The sequence below is a fragment of the Zonotrichia albicollis genome, chromosome 5 (genome assembly GCF_047830755.1).
Source record: "Zonotrichia albicollis isolate bZonAlb1 chromosome 5, bZonAlb1.hap1, whole genome shotgun sequence".
NCBI lineage: Eukaryota > Metazoa > Chordata > Aves > Passeriformes > Passerellidae > Zonotrichia > Zonotrichia albicollis.
Window position 1 is genome coordinate 57,955,278 of NC_133823.1, and position 13,552 is coordinate 57,968,829.

At 35.6% G+C, this 13,552-nt stretch overlaps 1 protein-coding gene across 1 annotated transcript in view; it reads left to right on the forward strand.

Annotated features, from left to right (window-relative positions):
- The first annotated feature begins 413 nt into the window (after window positions 1-413).
- LOC141729061 (cytosolic beta-glucosidase-like) overlaps window positions 414-13,552 on the forward strand; it is a 31,095-nt gene continuing 17,956 nt past the window's right edge. Inside the window, exon 1 of the mRNA XM_074540457.1 lies at window positions 414-494. Within this exon, the coding sequence (XP_074396558.1) occupies window positions 414-494 (81 nt within the window). The remainder of the gene's footprint in view (window positions 495-13,552) is intronic.

The window sequence follows — 13,552 nt, forward strand, 5'->3', positions numbered from 1 at the left end:
TGAAGCAAGAGATTCTCTTTTTCTTCCCTGCATGCTATCTTGAACTCAGGGAGAAAAATAAGATGGAAAAACAGGAGGGAAAACGCTATTGTGCTAACAAAAATAAAGAAGACTAAACTGGCAGAAGCAAATGACAACTGAGTCCCACACTGAGTACTGTAGCTCAGACAGTATGCTGCAGGACTGAGCCAGGCCTGGGCTTAATCAGAAAAGCAGAAAGGGAGGATGATACCAAGCTCCTCTGGACTCACAGGTGCACCCACAGCGATGGAGCAGGAGCCACGGGCACACTGATGACAATAAGTGAGACGTTGCCTGTGAAACAGGGGTTGGCATCCTTGCTGCCCAGCACCCAAGAAGCATGTACCCTGTGTGTGGCACTCAGACCCAGGGCACAGCCCTACCACGCAGGCATGCAAAAGAAGCAGCCCGTGGATGGGAGCAGCACCGCGCCTCACTGTGGCACTCAAACTCAAACCCGTACCTTGCAGCAGGTGGAGCCACAGCAGTAGGTTATAGCTGCCTGTCTGCTTGAGGAGCTGCATCATCAAAGTGAGCTCTGTGGCACCCTCAATTTCTACACAAAACTACAGTCTGAACAATCTGCAGTGAGACTTGTACTGATCTTTTCTCCCAGTACATTTTATCCATAGGATTATTTATAGTTCTGGTAAACAATCACAAGGCATAAAAATTAAAACAATAGGAAGCATAATAATAAATAGCAATTAATACATCATTAAAGTTTTTTCTTTCCAAGACAGGAGGAAATGGAGAAAACAATGCATTTTGATGTCAACATCAGCAAAATTTCTGGATCCTGCTTTTTGAGTACTTCATCATCCTGACATCTAGGCACTTCCATGGGAGTTTTGGCAGTGAAACTATCCAGGGAAAACTTTTTGTTCAAGCGGGACCCTCAGACTGCTTGCCTTTTTTTCTTTTTTTTTGGTTTTTTTTTTTTTAAATAATGATGTTATTTTATCACGATAACACAGCATAGGAAACATATTTCAAATTGTGTCCTGTAGGCAATTGAGATTCAAGTATTAATTTAAACTTCATTAAACAGTTATTATATATTAAACAAATAGCAGCTACATACTAAAATATATTTGCAGAGTATTATGGCAATGCAATAGGTTCATATCAATTTCACTGTTATGAATCTATTGCATAACTTTTAATCCTTGGTGAGTGTTTAATAATCAGTATTCATAAAACATACACTAACTGTCCTATTAAATCTAAATTAGTTGTGGCTCAGGGAACATTAATTTAAAGGTTACCTATTTTCCCAGCAGATCTGATCTTTGTTTCATATTTTTCCATTAAAATTAGTGTTAAAGACTGAGTTTGTTTCATTTGGAATCTATTTACTAGGTGCTCTGAGTACCTGTGAATTACATTCTGCTAAACTTCTCTGCTAATAGCAATAATAAAGACTCTCCCCCATTTTATTCCAGTTTAATTAGCATTATCTGGAGATAATAACGATAATAAAATATCACATATTTGTGGAGGGAAAGCAGTCCCTATTGGCTGAAGGAGCTGAGATTCAGCAGTTCATTAAAACCAGTGAGTCGAAATTTGTCAGTGGGATTTGCATAATTCTAGTTTGCAAAATGACCAACTCTCAGGAATGGATGTCAAATTAAAAAATTTGGAATACTTTTCTTGTTTAAATGAATCATGATCCCCACAGTGTTGACCTAAAAGTGACTCTATCCCTTGTTGTCCTCTGCAACAAATGTAAGAAGCTGCAATAACACTGCCTGCAGACCTTGATGAGGACTGCATTGCTGTGAGCAATAATTGGCATCAGAGTGTTTTGGTAAGAGAGCTGAGATATTTCTTCATTGGAGAAAGGGTCAAGAATCCTTGAAATTAATGTCAGAAGAAACTGTTCAGTCATATAGTCTAACATATAAGAAGCCATCACAAGTCCATATTGAACTCAGTGGATTGTAATTGATTCAAGCTCTCTATGAAGATATTTCTGAGAACATCCAGAGCTAGAGAATTCATTGCTTCTTTTAGTAATCTATTTCCAGTGATTGTTCACCTTCAGTTTTAAAAATCAGTTTTGCATTTTTTAAAAACTAGTAACTAACTAACTAACTAAAATATATTTATTTTTATTTTTATTTATTATTATACATATTAATATAATAGTTTATTATTTGCTTATTATAATATAATAAGAAGATAACAAATAAATGAAGGCATTATTCAGTACTCTTTATCAAACTCACAGGAATTGTATAAATACACTGAAATCATAACACCTTACAGTCTTTTTCAAGCCAAACCATCTCTGTCATACAAAGGTCTTCATTTCTGTGGATCTCTTCTTTATCCCCTCCTGTTCCCAACTCCCATCCTCCCAAAACAGTTGCCAAAGCTGAATACAGTATTCCAATACTAGCCTCATCAATGCCATATAACTTCTTTGTTCCTATTTACCATTATTTCCCATTACTGTGTTTTGTTTTGCTGTGACTGCACACTGAGAATCAGGAGCTTACACAACTGCCTGTTAGTTTATAGATCTACCCTCAGTTCTTTGTGCTGTCTAAATACCATGCCCAGAAATACCTGTATTGAAAACACAGGGATGTTTTAGCAATTGCTGAGCTATCCTTTCACAGCATCAAGGCCTTTTCTTCTCACTCTGCCCCATTAGTGAGGAGGCTGGGGGGCCACAAGGAACCTGCAGGGGACATGTCCAGCATGACCCCAGCTGGCCCAAGGGATATTCCATGTCCTGTGGCAGCTCAGCACGTACAGCTGGTGAGCGAAGGAGGAGGTGAGGCGCATTTGGGGTGATAGCCAATGTTGATGGTGCCCCGCTGTCCTGGAGATGTCTAACTAAACATCTGCCTGCCCATGGGAAGTGTGGAATTGAATTCCTTGGGAAGTGGTGAATGAATTCCTTGGTTTTTCAGGGTGGGCAGCTTTTCCATTAAACTGTCTTTATCTCAACCCATGAGTTTTCTCTTTTACCTTTCCAGTTTTCTCCCCTGTCTTCCACCAGGGCAGTGAGCAAGCAGCTGTGTGGGCCTTAGGTGGTGAGCAGGGTTAAACCATGACACTTACATAAAGCCAGAGATTACATAACTTTTGGCTCTTGCCGTCTATTTCTTGCTATACAGCCTTAGCACTGATATTGTAGTTCTAGCTCTAGTTTGGCTGAAGCAGTGAACTTTAATCTCAGCTGATTCATACCTGAAGACTCTAAACAACTGACAACATTTTTCTTCACTGTCCCTCACACCCTGAAGAAATACACAATCACAGAAATCAAGAAGTATAGGAATTAAAAGATATGGTCTTGTGAGCTAATGGTGGAAGGGACCTCACTACTCCTCTTTAAGCAGACCTTTCTCCTTTGCCCATTTAGTCATTGGTTAATTGAGCTAGATTTTATTAGCTGTGCTATTGCTTACTGCTCATTTTAACATCCATCTATGTTTCTTTGTCTCTGGAAACCAATGGGAGGTTAAAATTGTATTAGAATTTAAAAGAAGAGAATAAGTGAGGGTTGAGGAAAAATGAAGAAGAATTATAGGCCACTTTTTAACTTCAATATCTGACAAATAAATAGAACAATTAGTAAAGCAAGAGCAATCAGTATGTAAACAGGTTGAAGAAAACACAGTGATAAATCAGTAACACATTTGTAAAAAGCATAAATCAAGTGAAACCAAATTAATTGGTTTCTTCAATGAAGTAATGAATGTACAAAGCAAAAGTGCTAGACAGAATTTCTTAATATTAGTAAAACACTGATCCTGGTTGCACATGGCATTCTCAAAAAGAAGTTTCGTTGGATTAAATAGAACCAGCACAAAATGAACACACAGGTAAATAAATCAAACACTGGAAAACTTTTCCAGTTGAGCTGATAGCTGGGAGTAGATCAAAACCACTTTGTTCAATCAAACATCTTACACAGCTCAATTTGGACATGAAGGGATTTTTTTTTTCCTTAAGTGAACCCACCTCCCCCAATAAAACAGCATCTCATGTAAGAAAACACCTAAATAAAGAAACTGAGCAGACCAGCAAAAATGACAGCCATTTTGGTTCTATGCCAGCACCAGAATAGCTTACATCAGCATCAGTTTTCTGCTACACAGCTGAGCTGCTTTATTTAGATGCATTAAATATTCCAAAGCATATCTAAATAGAGCTTTGGTTGCTGTAGGATTATCTCAAATTTATTTATTGACATTGCTTCTGTTGACTGTTATTTCTGTCCATTCATCTAAAATTGCAGGATTCATTAAATGCTTATGCCTTTTTGTTTTGACTGAGTGAAAAAATATGTCTACTGGCACTACATGTCTTTGGGATATTTTGCTCTATTTTCTTTATAAAAGCTATTAAAGATTCATATGATTATTTATTTGTTTTCACCACAGCAAATAGTCATGCTGTTGGCAGATATGGCCATGTGGTGGTTTTGCAAAAATTGATTTTTTGATGAAGAGGAAAAAAGTCACCTATGTTTTTTGACAACTAAGAGAATGTTTTTGGCTTTTAAGAATACCGAAATATGTTCTTGTCCCAAAAGCTCATGTGCTAAGAGGCAATAGATGATAGATATATAAGATCCCAAAATATCAATGAAAGGCTCTTTATAAGACTTATAGACAGCAATTGTAGCAGGAACATCAGCTCTCTCATAATTCTCATGACTTTTCATTGCATTTAGAGGAAAGGAACATTTTTAGAAGTTTTAAAGAATTATTATCAAGTTAGTTTTGCAGATTCTTATGAGATAACCTTTCCAAGTTAAGGGTAGCACACACCTGAACAGCAGGTGAGCTAATCAAATCTGACAATGAAACACAACAAATGGATTTCAGTGTTGGAATAAAAATATAATGGTGAAAGGAGACATCAGTTGTAAAAAAAAAAGACGGAAATGCCGAGCACAGAGAATAGGCAGATGTAATGAACAGTGTTTTATACAAGAAAAAGCAAATACTATTAATTGTTAAAGAGTTGATTTTGTCTGCATATAGACTTTATTTTAAAGTATAATGAATTTATATATATATCTACATATGCCACAAATAAAATCCTAGTCAGTAAAACTTTTGCCACGGTCATTTCTACACCCTTAATGTAATCCAGATTGCATTAAAGTTGAAAAAAATGCAAAATTGCTTCTGACTTCCCCAGGAATGGCTTTGCACTCATAAGCAGTGAGTCTTCTCATTTCAGTCAAGTCAAGTACCACATGACTTGAATAGTTAATTTTAAAAAGGGCAAGGATACAATACCATTAGATAGATTGGGGTTAAAAAGTTATGAGCTTGTATTTTAAATAGTGGAAAATTACTTCACTGGGTTTTTTTTCAGGGAAAGGATCACATGTCAAGATGCAAAGATGAAGGTAACTTTGTTTTCCCTCATAATGAATGCTACCCCTAAATGTGTGTACTAGTACAATCACAATATTCTTTTAGGATAAATTTAAGTGTTTAAAATACATAATTAAAATGGATGGATTTAGGGTTTTTTCCCCGTTATAACTCAATTTCTACTTAGATGTGTTCACTTCATAGAAAATGGCAGCAAGCTTTAACAGCATACAAATACATATTAGATTGCAGGTCTTGCTTGCTGAGAAGAAAATAAAGGATACATGCAATATACAGAGGAGAAATATTGCTTATGATGGGTGGAATAGACAGTGAACAAGAGTGACTGTGGAGTTGAGGCTGGTGGAGGCCCACATAGCTGGAGTTGATGCAGTGTGAAAGCAGAAGACATGAGATCTTTTAAGTTACTCTCAGCAGGCTGTAAGGGCCTTTTAAGAAGCCCACATACCACTACCTCTTCTTTCAGTGGAAGCAATGTGCCAGGAATGCTTTCAAAAGTTGCTGGTAATAGTAGACCCTATCTAATGTCCCAATTTTTACATTCCAGGTAATTGTCAGATTTTTTTAGATGATGGTTTTTTGAAGCAGCACAATGAATAGTACAGAGATTTACATAGCCTCCAAAGTTTACAATGCTTTTTTGTGAGTTATAATGGGTATAGATAGTTCTACTCTAAAACGGAAACCGTTTGTTATAGCATACCTAAACAAATTTATTCATAAGTAACAATACTTTCACTAAAAAAAACCCTAACAACTTCAGATATAGGGAGGTCTAATCAGAGCTTAAAATACATTTTTAGGAATGTTTCGTAGAATATATGGAAGGGTTTTTTTTCCTTTTTTAATTGAGAAGCTGTAATATAAATATCTATGTAGAAACAGATACAGATAAGCAGTTTCCAAATTTTTAAATTGTTTTTGATATCTACCCTACAGAAGTGCATTAGGTCATGTTCATGTAAGTAAGAATGCTAATAACAAATGTTAAGATGTGAAGATACACATGCTCTTTCTGAATGCCTTCAGAAAAAAAAGAAAAAAATTTCTATAAGGAAATGGGGGCTGTGTCATTCTCTGAAGGTGAGGAAATTTGAATTACATCTGTATAGGAGATGTCAGGCTCAGATCCTTATTGCTCATAGTTATTGTTCTTCAATTGCTAGTCTACAATGAAAAATAGAAAAGTTAATACTTTGAAGATTCTTAACCAAATTATTAGCATAATCCATTTTCAAAGATATACCTCCTAAAAATCTCTACCAACACTTTTTTTCTAATCAAAGAGATACAGCTTCTTCTGAGGTGTAGCAAAGAGTACCATGCAGTGGTCTGCCATGCAATTATCTAAACCAAGAATCAAAGACAATATCTGAGTAAGACTAGATGGTGGGAGCAGGAAGATTTTAAAAAGGCAGAATTGTATTGCTGGATGACATTTAACCAAGGGAAATAGTACAGTTATTTATTTATAAATAGGAGCATTTTAGATAAATATAAAATATAAATAGGAATATTTTTTAAGAGCAGAATTGTATTACTGGATGGCATTTAACCAAGGGAAATAGTACAGTATGTATGATCTCAGTTTCATTGAGTCTGGTCTAATTGCCATTTGCAACTGGAGGATAGCTTTTCTAACATGACCATGGGGGAACATATGGCTTCTTGTGGGACCTGTGTCCAAGTTATGCCAAAACCCTATAACACTAAAAAACCCTGTAACACTAGCCCTTGCAGATACTGCCTGTGGGAGAGGCAATCTGTAACACAGCTCTGTAGAGTGATGTGGCCAGGGCAGCACCAAGATCAGCACAAGCTTGCCACCCAAGCAGGTATGTGAGTCTTTAGTCAGTTGCACAATTGGTATCAAAATAACAGTGCTATCAACACATCAACTAGCTAGCTGAAACTCAACCTCTGTAAGTACACAGAGCTAATCACAACCTTCATTACAGAATAAATCTCCTCCTGGAAGGAAAACATCACTCCTGACAGGTTGAGATTGTGCTTCTCCAAAGTGCCTTTTGCTCAGTTACTCACTTTGCCTAGTTTTAGATAGAGTGAACTGACTTAACTTCATGCAATTTTCAGCTTTTGTACAAAAATTGCTCAAGCCTTCTCCTGCCCTTGTCATAGCCTGAAAGTTCATTTGCTCACTGGGAATTTTTGTGCCTTCTTCTGAAGATGCTTATTATTGCCACACACAGAATACTCACATAGTTGGATGCACTGAATCTATTCCAGTATATCATACCTTATGATCCTATCTGATAAACAGGTTCCACTGAAAAAGTACCATGAAAATGCTCAAAGAAAGGGAAGGTGGGATGACCTTCTCAGGCCTGACAGCAGTTGTAGGGTAGCAAAGCTGCATGAATTTCAATTAATTAATTCATTCATGACACTGGAAAAAAAAAGTAGTATTGAAAGTACCTGAAGGGACTTCAATTTATGATAAATTAAATTGTTCTATACTAGTATGCTAGGATCTTGCCATATGTTTTAACATAACATTACCTTGTTTGTGTTCTAAATAGGAACACTTACCCAAATTTCACATAATTGTAAATCAATAGTCTAATTTTACTAGACTTACCCACTTTTTCCACTAGATAAAGCCCTTTATCATCCACTATGCAATTATGACCATGGCTCTTCATTTTTTGTAATACAAAAAGCAGCTCCTCCCATACAATTTTTGACAGCCTTATGAAGTTGAGTTCACCTAATGCCCAGCCCTTGCCTTCTCAACACCTTAGCCCACCAGTTTAGGATGCAGTCAGGCTTTATGGGACTCTCTAAGGAGAAGCAGCATAGAGTTTGTGTTCATATAGTTTTATTTAAGCTAAGAGCAACCAAATTTTATCCACTTCATGTTGAATAATCTAAAACTTTGTGATTTTGGAGCCAGGTAAAAGTGATGTAAGTATTAGCAAGTTTATATTTTTGGTTTAAAATGCCTGGGCTACTTGACCTGACACTATGCATCTGCCTTGCTCAGGTAGCATTTGTCAATGAAAGACCCTCGTTCTCAACATTTGTGCCCTAGATAGTTTGGCAAGTCATTGTATTTGTATCTTTGGAGTATGCTCCAGTTTTTCTAGGCTCTTTTCTGAATAGAGTATGTACTATCAGGAGAACTACTATTTCTTTATAAACAATGCCCATGTTGATGACTGTCTTGTTTATAAAATTCACCTTTTTTATAGTCAAGCAGTATATTATATAAATGTGAAAATAAAATGCTTATTTTAGGGTCTTAAAGGTGCACAGCTGAAGATCTTCTTCCTCTCCTAAATGTAAATGCTATTAAAATAACTTTTTCAGCAATTAAAGAGCATTAGGTAGACTTTCAGTTAAGATAAATTTACCTCAAAAATGTATTCATTGCTCTCTTCAAAAGTAAAGCCCCAAAGCAAAATACACAGAGTTGCCAGAAGCTTTAGTCAAAGCTAAAATTAGCCATGCTGATTAAGTGGATTTTGCATAACCTTAACTATTAATCCCTCATATTGGTCTTCTTTTCTTTGAAAAATCTTTAAGTACCAATAACCTAAAGGTTTATAGAGTCACTTTTTAATACTACTTAGTTAAGATTTAATCCTTTGTATAGCAGTTAACATTGGCACCATCTTTTAATAGTGCAAGATTTTTAACATTCACTTGCTGAACAAAACAGGCATTTTCTATTCCAGGGAAATAATGACAGTACACATAGAGCAGAAGAACTTTGATTTAAAGAATTAAAAATGTACTTACAAGAGATAAAATGGAACTAACAGTAAATTAATCTCTCAGTTTTTACCCTTTCCTTAAATAGTATTCTTTTCATGCTTAATTCTTTCCCTTTCCATTTTCTTTAACTCAGCTCCTTATTTTCTAACAGCTAGATTTCCTCCCACCTTACCTGGCTAAGCAAGACATAAATTACATTTTCCAGAAGACCAATAATGAATTTGACTCCAAATCTTTTTTTGAAAGCAACCCCTGTTTTATAGACACTTCTGAAAAGGTAAGATAGTACTGAATCCTGGATCATTCTGTTGCTGTCAGAGGGAAATTAAATTACTGCCTTTAAAAGTTGAAATTGTTCCTATTTTCAGAGTAGGTCAAGGAGGAGTGAAGTAAGTTGTTCTTCATAAAGTGGTGTGCCTTTGCAAACTTTGACTCTTGTTTGGGGCTGGTCCTGCTAACAGAGGGCGCTTTCCCTGAAGATTTATCCCACACCTTTTGCTTCAGATCTGCTCCAGGCTAAAAGTGCAAATATCACTAGCTACCCAAGCTCAGCCGACACCTGGAGGCTCATTAGTTTACCACAACTCCTTTGTGTGCCCCAGCCCTGCCTCTGCATTTCATAGCATTTGCTCATCTGCTTGTTTTTTTTACAAAAAGTAATCAACCTTCACATTTTGTAATAATTTGCATTTTCTGATATTTATTTTTAGCACCAATAATTTGAAAAAGGTTGGGCAGCACCAGCGACCCTGCTTCCTTCACTTTAGAAATAAACAGAAATGCAAAGACAAAGAAAAAGAAAAAGCTATTATAGGTATCTGGCAATTATAGCTCACATTTCTGTTTTACCAGTCAAACAATTAAAAAATCAATTATAAGGCAAATTAATTGAGTAATAAATATTTTTGCTCTTTTATATCAGCTAAGGTTTTTTAATCTGTGTTTGAGCATTAATTCATTAATTGTTTTAAACATCACTTCATCAGCAGTAAATGCAAAGCAGCTGACAGTTGTGTTTTGTTTATATATTTGATCAATACAACCAGCTGAAAACTTTCAGATCATTGATCATGTCATGTTCTGCTGAGTAATTGGCCAGTGGAGCTGGGTGTTTGGAAACTGATGACTTAGTGGTTCAAAGGTCGTTCCAACTGCAGCTGGCTAAAACAGACTTTCTTTTCTTTGTCTTCCTCCTTTGCAGGGCGTCTTCTGGATGATCTGTGATCTCATCTCTAATCTTCATGATACTTTTCCTCTTTTCCTCTTTTTCCTCTGATTAAAACAGATTTTAAGACGTATTGTTGTTCCTTTGATCACCTTAGACTGCTGTCTGTGCTGCATTGTAAAAGTATCAGCAATGGTATTCCAAATGGAGAGCATAGTGACATTTATAGGGTTTTTAAATGTTTCCTTTCTGTCCTTTTCAGCTATTTATGACTTTGTCAATCTTTCACCTTCACAGCTGAAATTTCTCAGATATGATCATTTAACAGAGGTCAATTTTATCCTAGTTCACTTATTAAGTTTGAGGGGAAAAAAAATCATCCAGTTTTGTGATCTTAACATGTAACAGTTTGCTTTTCCTTACATGAAGGGTTGTGGATTTTTTTTCTGACAGAGCTTTAAGCAAGACTCATACCTGAAGATTTCGAAATTTATCTTAGAGAACACTTAGTATAGATATGTTCTTTTCACTATTTTTTACCAATCTGTTCCTGTTTGATAGATTTATAGAGATTATCCAAACTCTATTTCTTTTTTATTGGTATGGACCCTGCTTAGAAAGAAAGAGAGCTTTAAGAAACAAGTGAAATCATGAAATTGCCAGTGTTTGGAAAATTGAATTATTCCCTCCGCTCTTTATGTGGTTCCTGTCTCAGAATAAGTACATGGTAAGCATTTATGTCCCTAAAGGATGCAGACATTGCATGGGAGACAAGCAGCCAGGAGAGGTTGCACCATGGTCAAGGAATCACAAAGAGACACAGTGCCTGCAGAAGTGCCTGTCTGAGCAGAATGAATGAACTCATGGGAGGTTACAAGTATCAAATGCTGTGAGTGGCATAATGGCATTACTCCATAGAATTCCCTGAATTATGGTCAAATAAACAAACAATTTCTTTTCCCTTTTCCAGCCTTAAATAAAAATTTTCTTAATTTTCTTAGTTATGAATAACTATGCAAACATATTATTCAAGCTCTAATGATTAAGAGGATAAATTTTAAGGTGTTTTAAGTGGGCAGTGGCAGAGATAAGCCACAATGGAAAAGCATAGCAGTTTTTTGATGCTGTCAAATGGAAAAGCTATGGTTTTCAGATAGGTTTGTCACTTCTGTTAAAATTCTAGTCCCATAGTCAAATACTTATCCATCCTCTTAGTAGATTGTGATCACAACTCTCCTCAAAAGCAGTTATAATTATGTCTTTTATAAAATCACCTCTTTCCTTTACAGATTCACAGGAGAAATTTGAATGATAAAAAGGTAATCTTTAATGTCATTACAGTTGTCCTATTTTAGTTGGTTGTGTACAGAACACATGCCTTTAATATTTCCTTCTCCACAGAAGCTGAGATTCTATATTATTTGCTTTAATAGGCAATCATTCAACTTTTAAACTTTTAAGATGCAAAGTAAATTTAGTACAGCAAACTTGCTATTGCAATGTTATGGATGAAAATTTATATTTCGGCATCCACTCAGCAGTACATGCAGGTTACTGCAGAGAAGGGCAGAGATGAGATACATGGGTTTGGGTTTCAGGTCTTGTTTCTGGCATTTTAACATTTCAGTTACAAAGCTCCCTTAATGTCAGTTTTTGAAGGAACATATGAAGTTCCAAATTCTGTTGCACATTCCAGCAGACATGCTTGCAGAACTGTATATTTGCTTTCAGTGTATGCCTCAATATGAAAGACAGAGCTAACAAAAAACTTCTAGCTTTCCATTTTTATAGTTATGTATTTTAAAATAAATATCTGCACGTTTCCTTAGCTTTTCAGAAATGTGCTTGGTGCCAGGTAATTCTGGAGTATATATGAGAAGATACAGATAGGTATTGTCCTCTAGAAAGGACATGTGCCTGATGAAAGATCTAAATGTTTCCTAATCCTGATATTGATTTTTTGTGTGGCCTTTGAGAAATCATTTCTCTTTTCATTAGGGGCTCTTTTCTCCTATTGTCTTTCCAGGGACAGAGAAAGATCTGTGCATAACAGTATTATAATCCATTATAATATTTTTTGCACTGAATGCTTCCAGCGCTGTGGCAGTATAAAATTGGTAGGAACATACTTTTTTTTCCCCTTTTTTTTTTTCTTTTTTAAGGTTATTTTTTTCTTTTATTTTTTATTTTAAGGATTGTTTCTCTTTTGGCAGTGTTATTCCCTATGTATTGTGTTCTCACTCCATTGTTTCATCTGTGAACACCTTTCATTTGAAAACTCAGCATATTCAAGGGAAAAAAATGAAAAAGTTTCAACTTAGTATCACCTTATTTTTAAAGAGAAAGCAAACCAATGCCTAGAGAAATTAATGGCTATAAAGTATTCCAGGGTAATAAACAGGTATAGTGATAAACAGAAGTTATAATAATCACAAGATCTTCTCTTAAGAAAGTGTTCCCAGCTGGTTCTGTTATGCTGACATTCCCACTAACTATTGTAGGAGACCAAAGATATTGTTCATTTTAAACCTTCTCTTTGAATAGCAAAGGTACAGGTAAGGCACTAATCCAGCTGGATAACAATTGCAAGCTCTATAACCAATAGCACATGACACAAAGCATGATGAATGATACAAATTTTGCATCTGTTCTAAGCATCAATCCAGGGCTGTATTCTGTATCTGCAGGAAAAATACCAAACCTGCAGCATTTAGAAAATCCTTAGAAATCTTATGTATAGCATGAAGACTTGGCTAATCTTGAATAGGAGAAGGAGAGTGAAATAAAAAATCCAAATCCCTTTTGCAATACCTATTAACATCCTGTGATATAGTAGAAATTCAGCCATTTTGAAGGAAGACTGCAAAAGAACCTTTAAATATGTCAGTTACAGTCATATGAAAAGAAAATATTTTGATGGACAAAAAATTTTGATAATATTCATATGTTATTTTCTCCTCTTTTTATTTTATTCCAGTTCATTAAATATTTTTCTGTGGTGAAAGCTAAGACTTGATCCAACTGTCAATTAATAATGGAAAGCTTTTGTTGATTTTGTTTGTAGAGCCTGTGTCTATATAGAGTCCAAAATGGAAACCTTTGGCTATTCTACTTGTGGAAATGTGATAGAATTTGCATTTTTTCCACTGTATCCTGGGGAATTCTGGACTAAGATGTTTAAAAGGAGGAAAATAATGAGTATGGGAAGATGAGGTCTAAAACAAAATTACTATGACTTTTTTATTTTCCCCTT